This window comes from Candoia aspera, chromosome 9 (genome assembly GCF_035149785.1).
Source record: "Candoia aspera isolate rCanAsp1 chromosome 9, rCanAsp1.hap2, whole genome shotgun sequence".
In the NCBI taxonomy this organism is placed as follows: domain Eukaryota; kingdom Metazoa; phylum Chordata; class Lepidosauria; order Squamata; family Boidae; genus Candoia; species Candoia aspera.
Genome location: NC_086161.1, coordinates 613,885 through 632,740, shown reverse-complemented (window position 1 = coordinate 632,740; position 18,856 = coordinate 613,885). Strand labels below are relative to the sequence as shown.

Below are 18,856 nucleotides of genomic sequence, written 5' to 3'. Positions count from 1 at the left end.
CTGCCCGGGGAGGCGAGGGCGCGCGGGGGTTGCCGACGGGCCCCCCGAACCCCCTCGCCGGACGCCGCCTCCCCCGCGCGCTCTGCACATGCTCGGACGCCGCCCCTCGATGCGGCCCCCCGCCCGGCCGGTCTCCGCGCCGCCTCCCCTCCCGGCCGACAGGGGGCGCAGCGCGCGCGCCGGCCGTCCCTCCCGCGCCGCTCTGGCCGCTCGGCCTCGCAGCGCCGCCCGCCGGGCAGGAAGAGCAGGCCGCGCGAGGGTCGCCGCAGGTTGGGCCGGGCGCGGGCGAGGGTCCCGCGGCCGGGAGGGGCGAGGGCGAGCCCGGGGCCCGGAAGCGGCTCCCCGCCTCCCGCGTCGGGGACCCCTCGAGGTGCGCGGCGCTCCCTGCTCGCCCCGGTAGCGGGCGATGGCGTCGGAGGAGGCGGCCATGGCCGAGGCGAAGGCCCCCGCCCCGGCGGATGCGGGCCCCACCCGCGCACGCCCCGGCGCGCCCCCCAGGTAGGCCGGGGGACCTCGGCGGCGCAGGGGGCAGACCCGGGAGGGGCCCGCGGGGAGGACGAAGGGCGGTGCCGGGGCAGCCCCCCAGTTAGGGGGGCCAGCGGAGGGCTTGAGGCCGAGCGACCCCCGGTCCCAAGCGTGGGAGCCCCGCGGCTCAGTGTGGGCGCTGCTGCTTCTCGAGGGCCGTGGGAGCCGATCCCCCTCGCGCGGCCTGGGGCCGTGGCGTCCACGATTTCTGCCCCCCTCCCCCACCGTTTAGTGTCCGGGGAAAACCCCTGGCTCTGGCTCCGGCTCCTCCCGAAGGTTGAGCGGGGCAGGGAAGCTCTTCTTGCCCTGAATGGCGCACTTGCTCCTTGAGGCTTGTCCGGTAAACCCGGGTTAGGCCAACCGGAGCTTCGCCCCCTGCGCGATTTGCGTCGCGGGAGATCCGGATCTCTCCCTCGGCTTGACCCCTCTCGGCGCTGCTTCGGCTCTTCCCCTTCGGCGGTTGGGGTAAGCCCTGGGCTCCCTTTTGGGGCCTTTGTGAAGACTGGCCGGATAGGAGATGCCCGGTGCAAAGCGGGACCAAGCACCGCAGTTGTTCCGTTAGCTTTGGCGCTCGGTTGCTGTTTTAGCGGGATGCTGGAGAAGATCCGTTTCGTCTCCGGAGCAGGGAAAATCTGTTTTTTTAGGAAGCGATTCGAGAGGGAGCTTTAAACACTGGATCCTGGGTGTGCGTTTGTCTTGTCTTAGCGATTGCAAGCTCCACGCACTCCAAATAAAAAAAAATTGGGGTGGGGCTCATTAAAGTGGTTCAAAGGTTCTTTAAGTGCTTTCCTGTTTCTAAGGTTTGTTCTTTTGTTTTAAAAAAAATTAGTTCCAGAACGTCTGGTCTTTCAAGCACAGCTGGCAAGCAGTTTTCCCTGCGTAAGCCCTCCAAGTGCAGTAACTGAGGCAGGTGTAGAAAGTTTATCTGGACCCTTCTCCTTCTCTCTCTCCCCTGCGCGCTCTCGGCTAGGGTCGGAGACCTTCCTGCACGCAGCTGCCTCACGCTGGATCCTGCCAAGCTGAGGGAGCATCTGGAAGATGAAGTTGAAAGGGGTTCCGGAGATCCTGACTCTCCCTCCTCCTCACCCGTTCCCAAGCACCGCACACCCCCAGAAGAGTCTTCCTTGCCTGCCGCTGCTGCCTTACCTCCAGCCAGCCCCTCAAGTGAGGCACCCTCCTTGCCTGATCTGGACAGTGCCGTGGGAGAAAAGAGAGCCTCCCCACCAACGTTCCCGCTGCTTCCACAGTCTGCCCATCCCACGGACCTTAACTGCTCCAAGGCTGAGCTGGGGTCTTTGATCTTGCAGCATGGAAGGCGGCAGAACGGGTGCCCGGATTTGGAAGATGCGCCCCTGGCAGCCTCTCTGGGCCAGGAAGATGGGGTCGCAAAGCCCTCCCAAAACATTGCAGTCCAGGTCAGGGATTGGGCGCTTCACTGAGCCTTCCCAACAAGAGGTGGGGCTGGAAGGGGAGGGGAGGCTCTCTGGCCTCAGAAGGGGCCTGGCCCCGCACCGAAATGCCGCAAAGACACATGGGCTTGAGCCAGGCAACACGCTTGGTGGCTTCCTTGCCTCTGCAGCAGCCCAAGAAACCTGGCTGGCTGGAGGAGGAAGGGTGAGCAGAGCGGCTGAGCAGGTGCCTGGACTGAGCCCTCTCTTTTGCTTCAGCACGCTCTGTGATGGAGGAAGCAGGAAGGCTGGGCTGGAGCGCCAGCCAGGGCCCAAAACTTTGTGGTGCAACTTGATGGAGGCTGCTGGGCAGAAAAGATGGTGGAAGGGGAATTGGGAGTCATAGAAAGTTGTGTTTCCTCCTCTGGTCTCTAGCAAGCAAACCCTCCTCTCTTTGCAGACTGACTTCAGGACGGCTGACTTAGAAGCGAGCACTGATCTGGACACAGAAAAGAACTTGGTAAGCGTGGGACTTTCCCTCAGTAGTCGCTGTTCTCAAGAGGAAGGGGAAGAGGGGAAGCATGAGAGCTAGAAAAGTGCTTTTTCCAGGGTGGGAAGATGGTCCCCGTTTTTTATTTCTGGAGGGGCAGATGCTTAGCACCAGGAGCAGCCAGAGACAATTCTCCTGGCCATAGAAGGGGACAGAGACGTTCCTTGTCCCTCCCTGCTCAGCGACCGGGCAAAACGGGCGGTAGCCCCTTTCCTCCTGCTTCCAGTCCAATCTACCGGCTGTCTTAGTGTATCCAGGACTCCCTGCTGCAGTCACCCCTCTTGGGCAGCCAGTCACCCGGTTGCAGGTCTTGTTCCCCTCCCGCCCTTTGCTGCTTGTCTCCCAACCTGGCCCTGTGCACACCCAGAGGCAGGCAGAGGAGAAAGCACTCCTCCTCCGAGCTAGGTCTCCTCTCATGGACCCTTGATCAGTCCTCTTTGAGGAAGAGCTTGAGTTGAATGTTGGCTCTCTGCACCCAAGGCCAAAGGGAGTTCTGATCCCTAGAAGGCTCTTGCTGGGGAGTCCTCGAAGGTGAAAAGGCTGGCTGCTATAGACATCCGGGGGAGCCTTGAGTGGTACTGCTGTACTTTTACCTCTGATCCTTCCAGGTGTCAGTGAAGCCTTGGGCTCTGCAGCTTCTGAATTTGGATTTAGGAGTGGGGGGATTGCAAAGCATTACTGTGCTAGATAGGTCTGCCAGTTGTGAGGTTCCTCCCAGTGCTCTCCCCAGCGAGGTGGAATTCCCCCACCAGACAGTTTGTTAGAGAGAGAGAGAACTAGCCCTGACTTCGCAGCTGGCTCAGCTTCTCCTGGCGTCTGCAAGGCTGGGGCTACGTCCTTCCAGTCCTTTAGTCCAAGGCAAGGTTAAGCAGCCCCACCTCTGGACTCAGGCAAAATTGGTGCCTGGTAGAGGCTGTTCTGCCTCACCTTTTACATTGCAGGGGGTGGAAGCTTTTCTGGCCCTGCAATTCTTACACTAGAAAGTGATGCACTGCTGGTTTTAAAAGTTCCTTTTTTTTCAGGTTACTATAAAAGGGAGGGGGGGACCATCACATGGAGAAGTAGGGTTTTTTTCGCACAACTAGTTGAACTGTTCCACTCAATGTCCTTCTCGGCTCAGGGTGTTTTCTGAGCCCAGCCGTGGGGGTTTGTAAGTTCTGGCTTGAGGCTCCGCCTTTCGAGGGTGGCCCAGAGAATGCAAACCTCTGTCTCGGGGTCCTGGTAGGACAAGATGATGTCTGAGAGAGCTTCGTTGAAGGAGCGTTACCAAGAGGTCCTGGACAAGCAGAGACAGGTGGAGAACCAGCTGCAGGTGCAGCTCCAGCACCTGCAGCAGCGCAGGGAAGAGGAGATGAAGAATCACCAGGTGTGCCCAAGGCCTGCCTCCCCTGGGTCCGCAGTGGCTGTGCCAGGGACTGCCAGGCTCAGGCTGGAAGGGGGGCTGGGGGAGGAAGTGATGCTGCTTGGTGGGGAATTGGTTGGACTTTTGGGATTCTGTCTGACACCAGAAGCGGGGAACAGCTGAGCGGGCTCTTGCTTGAAGATGCCGAGCTCAGGCAAAGTGGCTTGACCCTGAAACCACGATGCGAGCACTAAGAACTTGCTGCTGCTTGTTTTCCGCCCTAGGAGATCTTGAAGGCCATTCAGGATGTGACCGTTAAGCGGAAAGAAACTAGGAAGAAGATGGAAAAGGAAAAGAAAGAGTTTTTGCAAAAGGAGCAGGACTTGAAGGCAGAAATTGAGAAACTCTGTGAGAAAGGCCGGAGGTATTTCAGAGTGGCAGCTTCCGGCCTTTTCGGGAAGCTGGTGCTGAAGGGGCAGCAGGTCACAGGGATAGGGCGTGGCGGGGAGTGGTGCTGCACATTGGCTCACGTTTCTCCTGCAGGCCTTCTGAGTTGGAGGGCCCAGGAGACGCACAAGCCCTTGTGGAAGCAGCCCAGGTCAGAGGCCATCCGAGCCTGGCGTGCAAGTCTACGGCATTGGTGCCTCCGGTCCAAACTGCCTTGGGCCCCCACCTGTATAGGCGCAACCACTCTCTTCGAGGGTCTTGAACCAAAAGCACTCACTGGGCTGCCCCCCTCTCCCTCCCTGCTCCCCCTCAGGCTGTTGAAGGAGCAAGAAGAGAAGGAGAGCAAGATCGTTTCGCTGATTGCCGAGCAAGCAGAGGAGAAGTAAGGGGCCTGATGGTCACCACAACAGGGATTTTGTCTCCTGTGGGGCATCACCTTCGCTCCACCTGGCCAGAACAGCACCTCCTATTCTTGCACTTGTTCAGGGGGGCTTCACAGTGATCACCAAGGATTGGAACTGCTGCTCTTTCAAATCGACAGCAGGGAGGGGGCCTCCCGGAGCACCACAGCACTGCGCGGCTTGAGGGCAGTTCCCTCGGGGCTCCCGGCAGGCCCCCTCATTCAGTTGGCGCCTCTGCTTGTTCTGCAGGGAAGCATGGGAGCTGGAGTTGGGGAAGCTGAAGAGCCAGCATAGTGAGATCAACCGGTCAATCCTGGAGGAGACAGAGCGGGCCTGGAAAGCCGAGGTGCGGGGGGCACCCCTGGGTCTGAGCATCCTTCCAGGGTCCTTTGCCTCTGTAGGGGCTCCAGGATTGAGAAGGACGTTATCCCCCTCCAGTCGTTCGCTCCAGTGGCACCCGATGAGGTGCCAGATGCCGGGGTGGGGGTGTTAAGACCTGAGCAGCATTCACCACCCCCTGGGGAAAGCCAGACAGTGCAAACAGCTTGGGCCCTCCCTCCCTCAGATCCTGTCTCTGGAGAGCCGGAAGGAGCTGCTGGTGCTGAAGCTGGAAGAGGCTGAAAAAGAAGCGGAGCTGCACCTCACCTACCTCAAGTGAGTGTTGCCGCGGGGGGCTCAGTGGGGCAGAGAAGGCACTGTGGGCAGCCTTGCAGGTCCTCCTCTAAGCCAGTGGGTAAATTGCTCCGGCCGCCTTTGGGGAGGAGGAGGAAATGCTGTCTGCAAGCGGGTCTTCTGGCTGGAGCTGGCATTTTGTGCCTGCATGCAGTCAGCAATGTGGGCACGAGATTTCGTCCTTTGGGGCTGACCTTGGCATATACTCCCCCCCCCCGATGTCTTCTACGAGAGATCAGCCCTGCCCTATGATGGCAAAGTGCCACCATGGCGGCAGCTCCTCAGCCACCCTCCTGCTTCAAGCGGGACTTGCCTGCCCCGTGACGTCACACTTGTCCCTCTGTGACTGAGGGTGCAACGCCTCACTCAGAATCTTGGGCTTAAAGACTCAGGAGGGAGGAGGCTGGTGGCCTTCTCCCCTTGGGTGGGTGGACCCTTGGTTTGTGAGTGCATGGCAGAACGGCTTTCCCTCCTTGGCGGCTCTTCTGCATAGGTCAGCACCACCTACGCTGGAGACCATCCGGCCGAAGCAGGAGTGGGAGACGAGGCTGAACAAAATACGGATGACCAAGGAGAACGTCCGTGTAAGTGCAAAAGCCCCCCCCCATTCCCTTAACTGAGTGTGCTGTGCCTAGTATTTGTGTCCCCCTCCCTTGGGATCATGAGGAGACATCCCCAGGGCTGTTTACCTTTGAGGTTCTATGGCTCTGGACATCGCTGGAGAGGCTTCCTCAGAATGAAGCTGGGAGAACTTAGCAGGCATAGAGAAGCTCTTTTATGGAGAAAGAGGTTTGTGGGTGCCCCGTTTTGCGGTGCTGCTTGGGCTGGCTGGGCTTGGGATCTTCTCCAGGACTGTTGTGCTTCCCTCCAGAGGAAGCCCTGCTCAGCTCCCCGCCCCCCACGCCACCCTGCTCAATATCCATTTGTCTCCTAGGACAAGTTCAATGACCACATCCAGCTGGTGCGGAACGGGGCCAAGTTGAGCAGCCTCCCACAGATTCCCACGCCCCCTCTGCCCCCGCCCCCGTTGGAGGTGAGTTTCAGGGACTTAGAAGGCTGACTTTGGTGCCTTGGCCGCTGGCAAAGTGCGCAGAACTAACGGTGTTCCTCCTTCTTTCTCAGACAGACTTCTTGCTGCCTCCCTTCCAGGCCAACTCCTCTCTCGCCCCACAGCTGCCCTTCCCCATCGGGTCAGTTCCCATGCCTCCCATGGTCATGCCCAGTGCAGACCCACGGGTGCTCTCATTCCCCCTCCTGAACCCCAGTCTCATCGCCCGGCCTGGCCAGCCTTCACCCTCCTTGCCCGCAGCACAGGAGCAGAGCAGCCCCGGGCTCTCTTCTCTGGTTGGCTCCCACGGGGCGCCGGGGGCCGCACTGCCTCCCCCTCCAGGCCTGGGTGGAGTCAAGGCCCCATCTGAATTCCATAGACCCCCCCCTGTGGACAAGCTGGAGAAGATCCTGGAAAAGTTGATGACGCGCTTTCCTTGCTGTAATAAGTGAGTGCGGCAGGCAGCCCCATCGGGGTGGGATTTGCTGGCCAGAGGACCCCTTTCTGTCTGGCTGGCCCAGTGGGCTGTTGGACTTCCCCTGGGAGAGAGCTCTGTCTGGTGGAGCTGACCTGTCCTAGTTGGCAGGTGCCAGATCTGCTTGTAGCCACTGGCCTGTTGGAAGAGGAGGCCAGTCAGGGATTGTGCTGGACAGAGAGCAGCTCCATCCCCTGGAAGGCTAGCCTGCGCTCCTGCTGAGCACCGTCCCCCATCCCCTCCTCTCTCTCTTGTCTCCACAGGGCCCAGTTGACCAATGTCCTCCAGCAGATCAAAGCAGCTCGAAGGACCTTGGCGGGACTCACCATGGAAGAGTTGAGCCAGCTTGTGGCAGCCAAGCTGGCAGAGCAACAGGAACGGGTGGCAGCTGTTGGCACCCAGGTGGGCTGGCCGGGCAAGCCTTGGGAATTCCAGGTGTTACAAGGCCTGCTCGGCAGGGTCTGCAGCTCAAGGCAAGCAGGGGGCTGAGCTTGGGCCAGACCAGCTTAACAGGTCTGCTTTCCTCTGCTGCAGCCCCATAGCCGGATGTGCTCCCCCTTGTTCCCGGGTCCGTTGCCTCAAATCAGCAACCCTATGTTCTTGCCACCCGCACAGGTCTCCTATCCTGGGACGCCACCTCAGGTGAGTCCTTCTGAATTGGCTTGGCCCACAGGTTCAGGGAGATCCCCGTCCTTGGCTGGACTTTATATCGCCCTTTGATTTGTGCGCCTCTTTTTTCCAGGCACCCGTGACCTGCAAACTGTGTCTGATGTGCCAGAAGCTGGTCCCACCCAGTGACCTCCACCCCATGGCCTGTTCACACGTGCTGCACAAGGAGGTGAAGGGGCTGATGAGACACCTGGGGGGGTTGAACTGGCCTGACCGCATGGGCAGGATCAAGAGCTCCCCTGTGCCTGTGCATAGAGGCTGGATCAGGAGGAGGAGGGTAGATTAAGGGCAGTGGTTTAAAATACCCACTGCTTGGGGGCTGCAGTTGAAGGCAAAGGCCCCTCCGGCCTTGCTGCTGCTGGGGAGGGAGGTGCTGAATGGTCGCCACTGTTTCCTTGCAGTGCATCAAGTTCTGGGCTCAGACCAACGCAAATGATGCCTGTCCCTTCTGCCCCACCCTGAAATGACCCCAGCCCAGGAGGGCAGCCCCACTCCTCACTGCGCAGTGGGGGAGGATTCCGACGTGACGTGAGACACCCTAGCGTTTCTACGGCTCTGTATTTATATGGCGATGTATACACATGTACATTTTTATTCTATAGGGAATGTGTGTATAGAAAGTCCACATACATACCAGTTCATAATAAAATGTGTATATTATGCAGAAACTTGGTGGGACCCTTCTTTCCTAGTTTGAAAGAGACTGCGAAGGGGCTTTGCTCAGGGAGTGTGGCCTGAGAGCTGAAGTGCTTTTTCTCTAACACAGTAATGTGCCCTGAGAAGGTGGGTGGCTCTGCAGAGTAGGAGGTGCTCAGCAGCACAGCTCTCTTGCTCCTTTGGGCACCCTGGAGCTGCCTGGTCCCTGCCTGTTGGCACTGGCAGGCTTCTGGCCTCGAAGAGGCTTCCCTGAGTGCCATCAGGCCACAGGGTCAGATCAGGACAGGAATTGCTAGATGCTGCGAGGCTGCAGGACCCTTCCTGTCTACAGAATCAAGATGGCTGAGGGGACCCAAGGTTTCCACTTACTGGAGCACTGCCTGTGAGGGCACATGGAATTGCAGAGGCTGGCTTGGATTTGCATAGCACACCATCCCATGAATCAGCTGCAGTGGCATGCATATGAGGGTGGGGGTTAAGCTCTAAGCTTCTGGGGCAGCGAGGTGGACTCCCTCTGCCCCCAGCTGCACATGAAGGCATCCTGCAATGTGAGACACATTGGAAATGCATTGCTGTGGGCAGGCAACTCTCAGGAGCAGGGCCTGGTCGACACTGAGCCAGACAGTCCCTTGCAAGATACTGATTTTACCAATGGCCTGTGCTCACAACCTGGCCTCAAAGCTCCCACACAAACCATGTCGACAGGAAAGGAAGAGGGCAGGAGGTAAAGGATCGGCGCCACCTCAGGACGTCCCGCCCCACCCCCTCCCTCCAGGCAGCTCAAAACATACAGGTTTACGCAGACAAAGCAACCCGGCTTCTACTAAAAACCAAGACACGGCTGAAAGGTTATCTGGCTTTTTCCTCCATTTGCATTTGAGACAAAATGGGAAGATTGGGCAGCCATTACTACAAATATTTACAAAATACTATACAAGCACACTGAACGCAGCTGTCCCCTTCCCACCCACCCCCCACCCCCCCAGCAAGCGTCTGAGCAAAGGGTTTCCCAAGGAGCGTTCCAAACAGCCAAAGCTGTTGACAGCAATGGAGACCCAGCCCAGCCCAGGAAAGGGCTGGTCGGGGCCCATGGCTGGCTGCCAACGGAGCATGGAAGACAGCCAGTGGTTCCTTGGCAGGCAAGACTGCAGGCTGCCAAGGAAAGAGGCCTCTGACCATTCCGTAGGCAGCCACCAACTGCCCAAGGCCTTTGGGCCCCCAAGCCCCAGGCCATCTTCCTGAGCCCCAACAGGGCTGCTTTGACTTCAAATCCTCACTTCAGCAGAGCAGTAATCTGACCTTCTTGGGCCAAGGACAGGAGGAAAGAACCTGGGCCAGATCCACAGAAAGGGGCAGTACATTTGCATTCCTTTCAGAGGAAGAAGTGCCAGAGGAAGGCCGCTGCTTCAGCTGCCCCTGTGCTTTGCATCAAGGGATCAGCCGTTCCTACTGAGGTCAACCATGCGGGGATTCCACTGACATGTGAGGACACACCTCCCTCGAATCGAACTCAATGCCCGGTCCAACAGCATCCTCTGGCCTTCTGAGCCTTTGAGCAGATCCTGCTCCTGCCAGCAGGCACTCTGCCCAGTGGCACAGTTCCATCACCCTCCAGAGAAGCTGGGAGCCTTGTGCTGACCCCAAAGGCCAGCTCATGGGGCCTCACTACCAGAACCTGGAGGAGGAAAGTTCCCTGGACCTGCCAGAGAAAGCTTCCCCACCCAGTGGGCAAAGGAGGAAGGGCAGCACAAGGACAGGCAGAGCTGCAGGAAAGGTCCCCACCCCTGAAGAGGCAACTGCCCCCATTATAGCCATCACCTTCTCAACTCCTGGAATTTAAAAAAAGTTTACTTCCATCCAGACTTAATCCACCCTAGAAAAGGTCCAGTGATCCCTTCACCAGTGAAGTAGGTCCCTCATCTTGAGCTGATCCCTGCTCCTAGCAGGCATGGGGGGGGGAGGGGTGTCCTTGAAGTGGTGTCACCAAAGTTCCAAGCGGCAGGCATCCGAAGACTCTGAAAGTGGGCTCTTGTGGCCCCCTTTCGGTTTCGTAATTATTGATATATTTTAAAGACACACAAGCACGCAACCCCCCCTTAATAAATTACAAAGAAGCGTTGCTAGGGAGCCCCCCCTTTCCACCGAATGCTTCTGTGTCGCACGAGCGGCAGCAGTCACGGTCACAGGCAGATTCAGAGCATGGGAGAAAAGGTCCTGGGGCTCGCCGTACAGAAGACGGGCCCCACCCCGGCCCGGCCCAGCCCTCCTGCCAGCCGCTGGTGCTGCTCTCTTCCCACCAGCCTCGTCAGCCGCCCGGGTGGGGTGGAACTCTGAGTGCCCCATGGAAGCAAAGGGGGCGGCTCCTCCGCCACCATTGGTCCTGCCAACTGCTCTGCCCACCACTGGCTGGAGAGTGGTGGTTGCAGTGGGCTCTGGGCAGCAGCAGCAGTGGCAGCAGCCACTCCCCCATGGCAGGGGCAGAGGCCGCAGCAGCCCCAGGAGAGGGGACAATGGCCCCCGTGCTCCCTGCCCAGCCACGACTGCCGGCACAGGCAGCGCTCACTTCAGCAGGGAAATGTCATCAGCAAAGTCACCGTGGCCGCGGCGGAGGCAGCGCAGGCAGCGCCACTGCGAGACCATGAGGCAGAGGGGGAGCATGAACAGGGCGCAGATGGCTGCCATGATGTACGCAATGGTCATCAGCGTCGACTCGTCCGTCTGGGGGATGTTGTAGCCACAGTCCTCCATGTCAGGGTGCAGGAAAGGCCCGTCCACCGCAGCCGTCCGGAATGCGTCCTGTGCTGAGCCCGGGAAAGAGAGGGAGAAGAGGCAAGGCGTGAGCACAGGAGCCCACTCAAGGCCCCATCTCGACCCGGGCCAGAGTGCCGGGGGGGCAGGGGGCAGAGGACAGACGTGACCCTCTGGCGCGCGGGGAGGGCCGGGCAGAGGCCAGCCAGGTCTTGAAAAGGGGGTGAGTCTGGTAGCCTGGGGAGAAAAGGCGCCCCAAGCATGTGGGAGACCCAATGAACTACACCAGAACCTGCCACTGAGGACAGCTTTGAGGCTGGGCCCAGGCTCTGTCCTGCTGGAGGGGAAGCAGGGCAAGACCTCGGTGGTCGCCGGAGGGGGCTGAGCAGCAGCTCAGGCCTGAGCAACCCGAGCTCCTTCCTTCCATGGGCAAGCAGTAGGTGCTGGTGCCGCCTGTGAGGCCTACCGTGGCAAGAGCTGACAGCAAAGCCGATGCGCTTTTGGGCCCGGTCAAAGACCACATAGAAGCCCTCCATGATCACTGCCCCCATGACGGTGCCAGTGGAGGACTGGGAGACGGCAAACTTGTAGCACTCGTCCTGAGAGGTGGCCACATCCTCCACAGGCCTCAGGTATTGCTGGGAGGGGAGTAAGCAGATGCGGGAAAGGCTGCGGTGAGTCCCAGAAAAGGGTTTCCCCGCTCTCAGACGTGGGAGCCTGGGTCTGCCTCTTCAGGTCAGACGTGCAGGACTAGCCAGCGTTCCCAGGAGGAACAGGGAAAGCCGTCTGCACACTAAGCCTCTGGGGCTTTTGTCGCTTCACGAGTTCCTGTGTTAAGTGAAGTCGGATGATCTCTTCGAAAGCTCAGGGAGCACAAAACTACAGGTTGGAAGGACGGTGGGGCTCATCTCATCCAACCCCTGCTGCTGCAGAATTCCATCCTTCAGCATCCCAGACAGGCAGCCATCGGCCCACCTAAATCTACCTCTTCCCGAGGACGTCTGTTCCATTTTTTCTGACATCCAATCAACATTTACTTTGTGGAAATTTAAACCCATTGCTTCCCAACTCAGAACGACTCTTCCTGTCACCTGCCCTTCTGGTATTTGGAGACACCTATTGCATCTCCCCAGTTTCCTCTTCCCAGGCTAGGCTAAGCGCGTCCAGGGCCCCTGACTGTTCCTTCCATGGTTCCCCGCTGGGGCCCTCATCCAACTAGTCACTCGCCTCTGGACCCGCTCTGATTTGTCAGGGCCCCAAATTCCTTCCTAAAACGTGGTGGCCAAACCTGGGATAAGTCTGCTAACTGCAGTCTGGCCCATGTACAATAAGGAGGAATAACAACTCTTCTTGGTTTTGATCCCTGCTGCATTTTTTTTTCTGGCTTGCCAGGAAAAGTTAGGCAGCATCAGAGCGAATCTCAGAAATTAATCCATGGATCAAATTTACTGTTTGAAAAGTTCTGATGCATTTTTTAAACACAGCAACTGTCTTCACAATGCAATAAAAGTTCCTACTTTGAACCTTACTACAAGCAATGTCAGTATTATATTGTTGCAATTGTGCCTAAAAGAATACAGGTAGTCCTCGACCTACAGCCATTTGTTCAGTGACCATTCAAAGTTACAATGGCACTGAACAAATGGTGGTTATGACCGGTCCTCAGAGTTCTGGACATCCCAGCACCCCTGCAGTCACGTGATCGCAATCTGGGTCCTTGGCAACCGGCTCATGCTTATGGCTGGTTGCAGTGCCCTGCAATCAAGTGATTGCCCTTTGCAACCTTCCCCGCTGGCTTCCCCAGAAAGTCAACAGGGAATCTGTCAGGGAAGGTCACAAGTCGCTGGGGTAAGTCTCCCCCACCCACACACCCTCCCCCAGCCCCTCTGCACTAGCACCGCGCCAGCCACTCGTGCACCCGCGTGCACCTTCCCCAACCTGCGCCGCACCTCTTGCAGCCCCCCCACTCCTTCCCCCACCCAGCAGCAGCCCCTTACCTGCTGGCTGGCCTGGGACTTGCAGCTTCCTGCTGGCTTCTCCACTGACTTTGATTGTGGGAAGCCAGCACTAAGTGATGCAGTCACGCTTTACAACCGCATTGCTTAGCGATGGAAATTCATGTCCCAATTGCCATCATAAGTCGAGGGCTACCTGTAATGCTACAAATGCACCAGGCTCCCTTGCACAAGAAACTATTTCTAGCCTCTAAATTCTTAAGAGCAAACTTTTCATGTGGCTTAAAATGTGCTTTTGAAAAGAATGGAAGATTCTATATTTCAGTAGCTGAGAAAAGCTTCAAGTTCTCAGCATGAATGCCAATATACTCCATGCCATAACAAATACCAGCCTAAAGTTCGTCCTTGAAGATTAGCATTTTTCCAGAAGCTGCACAAAGCCCAAAGAGGTGGTTTCTGTCACTGATATTCTCAGCTGACCTTCCTTCCTGCTCCCCACCAGACTCTGCCCAGGACTGAGGATATTACCCTCCGAACAGACTGCCCTCCCCTTTTGACTGCTGAGAACCCGGCACCCACCTGGGGCAGGATGCTGATCCGGAAGGAATGGTTAGTGGTCTCGCCCATCAGGTAGAGTGAGATGACCGGGAAGATGTTCCAGGGGGTTGCTCCCACTTGCCAGCAAACCAACTGCTCCCCCAGCCAGAAGCCATCTGGGAACTTCTCCGTCTGGGGCGGGGGTGGTCAAAACAGGAACTTTCTCAGCACAAGACAGCCCACAGCAGGCTCTGGGACAGGCCTTGACTCTCCAAAGTTGAAACTATTTCAGGTTCTGGATGGCTTGTCCTGCCCCCACCCCCACCCCGCAAGTACCAATGTCCGCACCAAGAGACTCACCCCCCCGCTTTCCATCGCTTCCCCAGCTGCAGAATCTGACAGGCCTGGTCCTGGCAGGGACTGAGCACAGCCACCCGGACAGAACCAAAGACACCGTTGGGACACCCTGCCGTCCTGCGCTTGCTCTTGGGGTGAGGGAGCTGGCTTCTCAAGCGGGAGAGGAGACCCCTGCCCATGCCCCACCCACCTCCCCAGGCGCCACTCACCGAGGAAGCTGTCTTGATGGACTTCACCGCCGCCTCAAAGACTTTCTTAGGCAGCCTAAGGTTGGTGGTCCCGCTGTCCACAATGCTCTTGTCGTAATTGTACTGGGGAAAGATGCCCCAATTCAGGCTCCGGCTCCATGTTTGCGCAAGGGCCCAGCCTGAGCCTGGGCAGAAAAGCTGCTCGGGCACCAGCAGGGCACTCTCTGAGGGAGGCAAGGCAGCCCGGGTGCTACTGCTCCAGCCTCCGTGGCCCAGTTGAACCTGACCAGCTCAACTCGGGAGCCTGTGCCAACTCCCAAGTGACAGCCCATCTTCCCCCCGCCCCACTCTGAATCAGCACGTGCTCACCTCCTTGCAGTCCATCTGGAGATCCTGCCCGTTGATCTCAATCTTGACTATGACGACCTCGTAGTACCATTCCTTCCGGATGGGTGTGTACCAGATGTTGCCCCTGTAGAGGGTCTGGTCGATGCCCCCAACGATCTGTGAGGAAAGGTGGGCATAAAGCAAATTATAGGAGCAGGAGGCAGAGGGCCCACCCAAAGTGTGGCCAGAGATTGGCGTCATGGCCTTCATCGGTAGCAGCTGCCCCTTGCAAACCCCTTTCCCCAGTTACAGAGTCACAAGCTGACCCATTTGGGGGAAGAAACACTGCAGGCACTCGCTGTAGCCTTGCCTTCTCTCAACCTGAACACTTTGTGTAGGCTCAGAGAGACTCTCATTCTGAGCCTGCTGTACAGCGCAAAAATGGCTCCTGGGGCTCATTTAAAGGCCATGATGCCAAAGTAAGGAGCAACTATCTACAAGCGAAAGGGAGGTGAGGCCTCCCCGTCACGTGTCCTCACCATGCTGCCCCCCACGGATGCCAGGGCCTCCGAGTCATTGGTCGGGAAGCTTGCTCCACACAGCTGCAGGGAGAAGATGTTGGCCACCTGGGTTTGCTTCACCAGTGAGTCAAAGAAGGGCTCCAGGCTGTCATCCGGCTGGCGGAAGAAAGAAAGGCATGGCAGCAGTGTGGCCAGGCTAGAGGTCACTGTCCAATCCACCTGGGCTTCAACAAGGCATCCTCGCTCAGCTGGAAAGAGGGATCAGGTCAGGGCCGTGACCCCCTTCTCCCACTTGGATCCCCCAGCAATATATTGGGACTGCATCTCCCAGAATTCCTAGCCAGCTGTGAATTATGGGAAGCACTACTTTAAAACATCTGGAGGACGGGGGGCTGGACAGTTTCAACTGTCCTCTGGAAGTAGACAGTGTCTGGGGTTCCTCTTGGCCACAACACTGCAGCCTGCTTGTGAGGTAGGACCGTCGCTGATCCCTCACTCTGGCTTAGCACAAGTTGCCCCCAAAATACTTGGGAGGTCTCCCCTGGTTAAACTGGGGACTCACGCAAGGGAGTCCAAAGAGCAGGGCTGGGCCCTGGAGAAGGCAGGGGACTCACTGCTGGAGAGCAGGAAGGGAGCCAAATCCTGCTCCATGCGGCCAGAGTAAGAGCAAGGGTGGCCTAAGAGCCATTCAAAAGGGGAAAGGGCCACTCACCGTCGGAGAGAGAGGCTGGCTGGGAGACTTATTTACCAGGATAGCCTTTTTTTGACTGGCATGGCTTTCTGAAATGCCCCGTTAACAGACTCTCCTCATTCAGGCCCAAACCAGCCAGCCGATATTCTGCCCAGGAAAAGAGGGGGTCGGCTTCGCCGCTTGCACAAAACGCCTCTTACGCGACACACGGAAGGTTAAAAGAGGCTCACCCGGGCAATCTCAGCGTATGCCAAGCCCAGAATGCCTTCCCAGTTGGAGCCATTGATAAAGAACTTGTCCGACTTGATGATGGCAGCGATGTTGGCGCGGACCGTGACGTTTGGGCCATGAGGGATGGCCACCAAGTCCGTGCCTAGCTCTCCTTCCCACTTCCCTTGCGTGTAGGGCACGTAGACCCCCTTCCGCAGATCCCGATAGGTGCTGGAGCTACGAGAGACATGTGCAGAAAGTCCAGGGTTTGCCCTTCACGTGGCCACGTCGCTCCAGGCACGCCAAACAGGAGGAGGAGGCCGGGCTCAGCCTTCGGTTTGCCTCCTGGGGCCAAAGCTTGCAGCACCAGATGCTCGAGGCATGGCACGCAGAGGCAGCAGCGGAAGGGGGCAACGCAAGGAGCCGCGTGCCCCGTGCAGAGGCTTGTCTCTGTGCAGATGCAGGCCCTTGCTGGAAAGCGAGCTGGGGGCGCTTCCTTGCAGGGACACCCTCTCCTCCCTCACAGCTCGCACCACCGTCCTGGCCTACTCACAGCTGGCGCTGGTAGTATCGCTGCAGGAACTGATGAGGGGCTGCACCCACAGCGAAGTTACTGCTTCCTGTGTCCACCAGGATATTCAGCTGGAACAGAGAACGGCACGGGGAAGGCTGAATCTGGCACACGTGAGGGACTGTGGAATGCCACTGCCCCCCCACCTTTTGCCAGACGAGTGTTGGTTTCCAGATGCGGCGGCTATAACTGCAGTTCTCACTAGCCCAGGAGATGCGCTCTTGACGCATCGGGCAAGCTCTTGTGTGCTGAAACCAGTGGGTGTAACAATAGACAAGCAGCAGGTTGCAGCTTTCTCCGTCATCTCTTTTCTGCAGCGACGGCTGTGGTGCGGGTGAAGGGCACTGCCAGCTCTCGTTAGCTACTCTGCTGTGGGTTCCAGCTTGGGAGGAAGCCACGTGAGTGTCAGCAAGAGGATCTCCCCCCCTGGGCAGAGAGAGGAAGGCCGGCCATCCCACCCCAAGGTGGTGGCAATCGCAACTGGAAGGGGCCCGCCTTTCCAGAACGATCTGCGGCTGGCAGAGGGCCGGCTAAAAGATAGGGCATTTCGAGGCAGCAGCACCTCCGAGCCCTGAAGAACTTTCTTTCCCAGGAGAGGTTGGGCACCCTTTTTCTCTCCTCCCCCTCGGCCATGCAGCAAACAGCCCTGAGCCAGCAGCTCCCGTGAGTTTCTCCCCAGCTTAAGGTCACAGAGAGCCAATAGGCTACCAGTAAAGCCCCATCCTTTGCAGCCACTAGACTGGCCCACCATTTGCGTGTCTCCAGCCGGCCCTTCTGGGAAGAAGCCGCACGTACATCATCCCAGTCAGATCACAAAAAGAAGCCAGAGGCTCACTGTATCGTTCATACTGCATTTCACCCAAACCCATCGTGCACCTAACCCCTCCGGTGGCTCCCTCAAACAGCCCATCAACAGCTATTAGCTGCTGGGCAGGCACCAGGTCTCTCCAGCCAGAACTGCTGAGGATCAGAGGCACCCCAAAAGCCACAGACCTTCCTATATGCAGAAGGGAGCAGCTCTTGCGGTTCTGGGGCAGGAATTTGCTCCTTCCATGTGACTCTTTCCGGCCACCCTCTCCTCCACTGCTTCCTACAGGGCACCTGCCCATCTGGCAGGCTACCCCGAAGTGAGGCTCCCACAGATCCAGACCAGGAATCCGGGGCAGTGACTGCGAACAGCAGGGCCTTCGAGATGCTCTGGCAAACGCGCCCCGGGGGAGAGGAGAGGCGGGGAGAGGGAGGTGGCCCAGCCTCCGACTCCCCCCGGGCCTCTCTCCCGGAGGAGCCTCTCCCTGGCCGGGGGAGGGCAGGAGCCGCCCCGCGTTCTCCGGGCCCCTCAGCTGCAGCAGCCTGACAGCGCGGCCGGAAGAGTCGCGAAGCAGAGCGCCTCGCCCTCGGGGCGGCGCTGGAGCCTCGGCCGCGGGCCTGCCACCCCCTGCGGGTGCTTCGGAGCTGCGGGCGGGCCGGCTCGGCCGGCGGAACTCACCTTCTGCGGGGGACTCCCCACCGTCATCTCCACGTAGTAGCCCTGCCCCGACTTGCCCCGCAGGTTGTCCACCATGGCCACGAAGCTGCTGGCGGCGGCGCGGCGCCGGGGCTGGTCCCGCTCCTCGGCCGAGCGCCGCGCCCGCCCCTCCGGCGGCGGCGCTCCAGGCAGCGCGCTGTGCAGGGGCAGCCGCAGCCCGGTCGGCGCCGCCGGGGCACCTCCGAGGCCGCGCGCCCCGCCGGAGCCCAGCCACAGCCAGAGCACCAGCAGCGCCGGAGACATGCTGGGCGCTCTGCGGGACGAGAGGGCAGGAGCGCGGGGCGGCGGCGGGCTTACACCGGCGCGGCTGCCGCTGCCTCGGGAAACATCTCTGGCAGCTGCAAACGGCGCCGCGGGGCGGACGAGGCGGCCAGAACGGCGTCGCTCCCGGGCCGCTGGCGGAAAGGCGGCGGCGGCGGCGGCGGCGGCGGCGGATGCGAAGGCTTTCCTCTGCCGGAGCTCGCCGGGAGCTGTAGTCCTGTCCCGGGGAGGCGGAGGACGCGCCTTTGCGCACGCGGCGGGAGGAGGAGCTGCGCTGCGGGCGTCGGGACCCCGGTGGCGGGCCGGGCTTGGCGGCAGCGGCGCTTCTATTTCAGGCGGCGCGGGGTTCCGACCGCCCCTGGGAGCGCCCGGCAAGGCAGGCGACGGCGCGTCGCGGCGGGCGCAGGAGCTCCGATGAGAGCCTCCCTGGCGCGCCTCTTTCCCTTGGTCGCCCGGCGTCCGCTGCCCGCCAAGATCGCTGGGGCCCGCATCCCGGCTAGACCGCGCTGGCGGCGATTGGAGGTGGCTGCTTTGGCCCGGCAGGGTGGGCGTCGCGGAGGGTACACATCGCCGCCCCGCAGCCCCGTTTCCAGCCGCAAAACCTCGGCAGCGGCGCCGTCCCTTCGCTGCAGGATCTCTAGCGCCGCCTGCTTATCTGCTCCCGTGCCAGTTCGACGGACTGGTTTTGCCCTCAGCGCCCTTCTCTGACCCGTTTGTACGAACCTGCCAGGCGTTAAGCGCGGGACCCTGGAGGGCCTTCGCCGGACCTCCCAAGGAAAGCTCTTGGGCCG

At 59.5% G+C, this 18,856-nt stretch overlaps 2 protein-coding genes across 5 annotated transcripts; one reads left to right on the top strand and one right to left on the bottom strand.

Moving 5' to 3' along the window:
• Positions 1–257: 257 nt before the first annotated feature.
• Positions 258–8,185, top strand: RNF214 (ring finger protein 214). 3 transcript variants are annotated; one of them, XM_063311352.1, is made up of 16 exons: positions 258–498; positions 1,496–1,940; positions 2,374–2,433; positions 3,689–3,829; positions 4,090–4,229; positions 4,566–4,634; positions 4,903–4,999; positions 5,219–5,307; positions 5,819–5,909; positions 6,260–6,358; positions 6,448–6,515; positions 6,753–6,821; positions 7,112–7,250; positions 7,383–7,490; positions 7,591–7,686; positions 7,919–8,185. In XM_063311352.1, exons 1-16 carry the CDS (start codon positions 407–409, stop codon positions 7,982–7,984), a joined length of 1,869 nt encoding a protein of 622 aa, XP_063167422.1. In that variant the 5' UTR covers positions 258–406; the 3' UTR covers positions 7,985–8,185. The 3 variants fall into 3 exon arrangements, with proteins under 3 accessions (XP_063167422.1, XP_063167420.1, XP_063167421.1); XM_063311350.1 differs by having other exon boundaries at positions 259–498; positions 6,448–6,821; XM_063311351.1 differs by lacking the exon at positions 4,566–4,634 and having other exon boundaries at positions 259–498; positions 6,448–6,821.
• An 834-nt stretch (positions 8,186–9,019) lies between these two features.
• On the bottom strand, positions 9,020–18,283 carry BACE1 (beta-secretase 1). 2 transcript variants are annotated; one of them, XM_063311120.1, is made up of 9 exons: positions 17,766–18,280; positions 16,262–16,350; positions 15,729–15,945; positions 14,826–14,963; positions 14,329–14,463; positions 13,981–14,082; positions 13,457–13,606; positions 11,389–11,560; positions 9,020–10,975 (listed from the first exon to the last, which is right to left on the bottom strand). In XM_063311120.1, exons 1-9 carry the CDS (start codon positions 18,045–18,047, stop codon positions 10,734–10,736), a joined length of 1,527 nt encoding a protein of 508 aa, XP_063167190.1. In that variant the 5' UTR covers positions 18,048–18,280; the 3' UTR covers positions 9,020–10,733. The 2 variants fall into 2 exon arrangements, with proteins under 2 accessions (XP_063167190.1, XP_063167191.1); XM_063311121.1 differs by having other exon boundaries at positions 10,791–10,970; positions 17,766–18,283.
• Between the last annotated feature and the right edge of the window lie 573 nt (positions 18,284–18,856).

What these genes read in the sequence shown, in the direction of transcription:
- RNF214 (XM_063311350.1), top strand. Translation starts at nt 407, where the DNA reads ATGGCGTCGGAGGAGGCGGCCATGGCCGAGGCGAAGGCCCCCGCCCCG. An exon ending in CTCTGTGAGAAAGGCCGGAG is followed by an intron (nt 4,230 to 4,565) that starts GTATTTCAGAGT and finishes GCTCCCCCTCAG; the next exon opens with GCTGTTGAAGGAGCAAGAAG. An exon ending in TGGCAGCTGTTGGCACCCAG is followed by an intron (nt 7,251 to 7,382) that starts GTGGGCTGGCCG and finishes CCTCTGCTGCAG; the next exon opens with CCCCATAGCCGGATGTGCTC.
- BACE1 (XM_063311120.1), bottom strand. Translation starts at nt 18,047, where the DNA reads ATGTCTCCGGCGCTGCTGGTGCTCTGGCTGTGGCTGGGCTCCGGCGGG. An exon ending in CATACGCTGAGATTGCCCGG is followed by an intron (nt 14,964 to 15,728) that starts GTGAGCCTCTTT and finishes TTCTTCCGCCAG; the next exon opens with CCGGATGACAGCCTGGAGCC. An exon ending in CATCCGTGGGGGGCAGCATG is followed by an intron (nt 14,464 to 14,825) that starts GTGAGGACACGT and finishes CTTTCCTCACAG; the next exon opens with ATCGTTGGGGGCATCGACCA.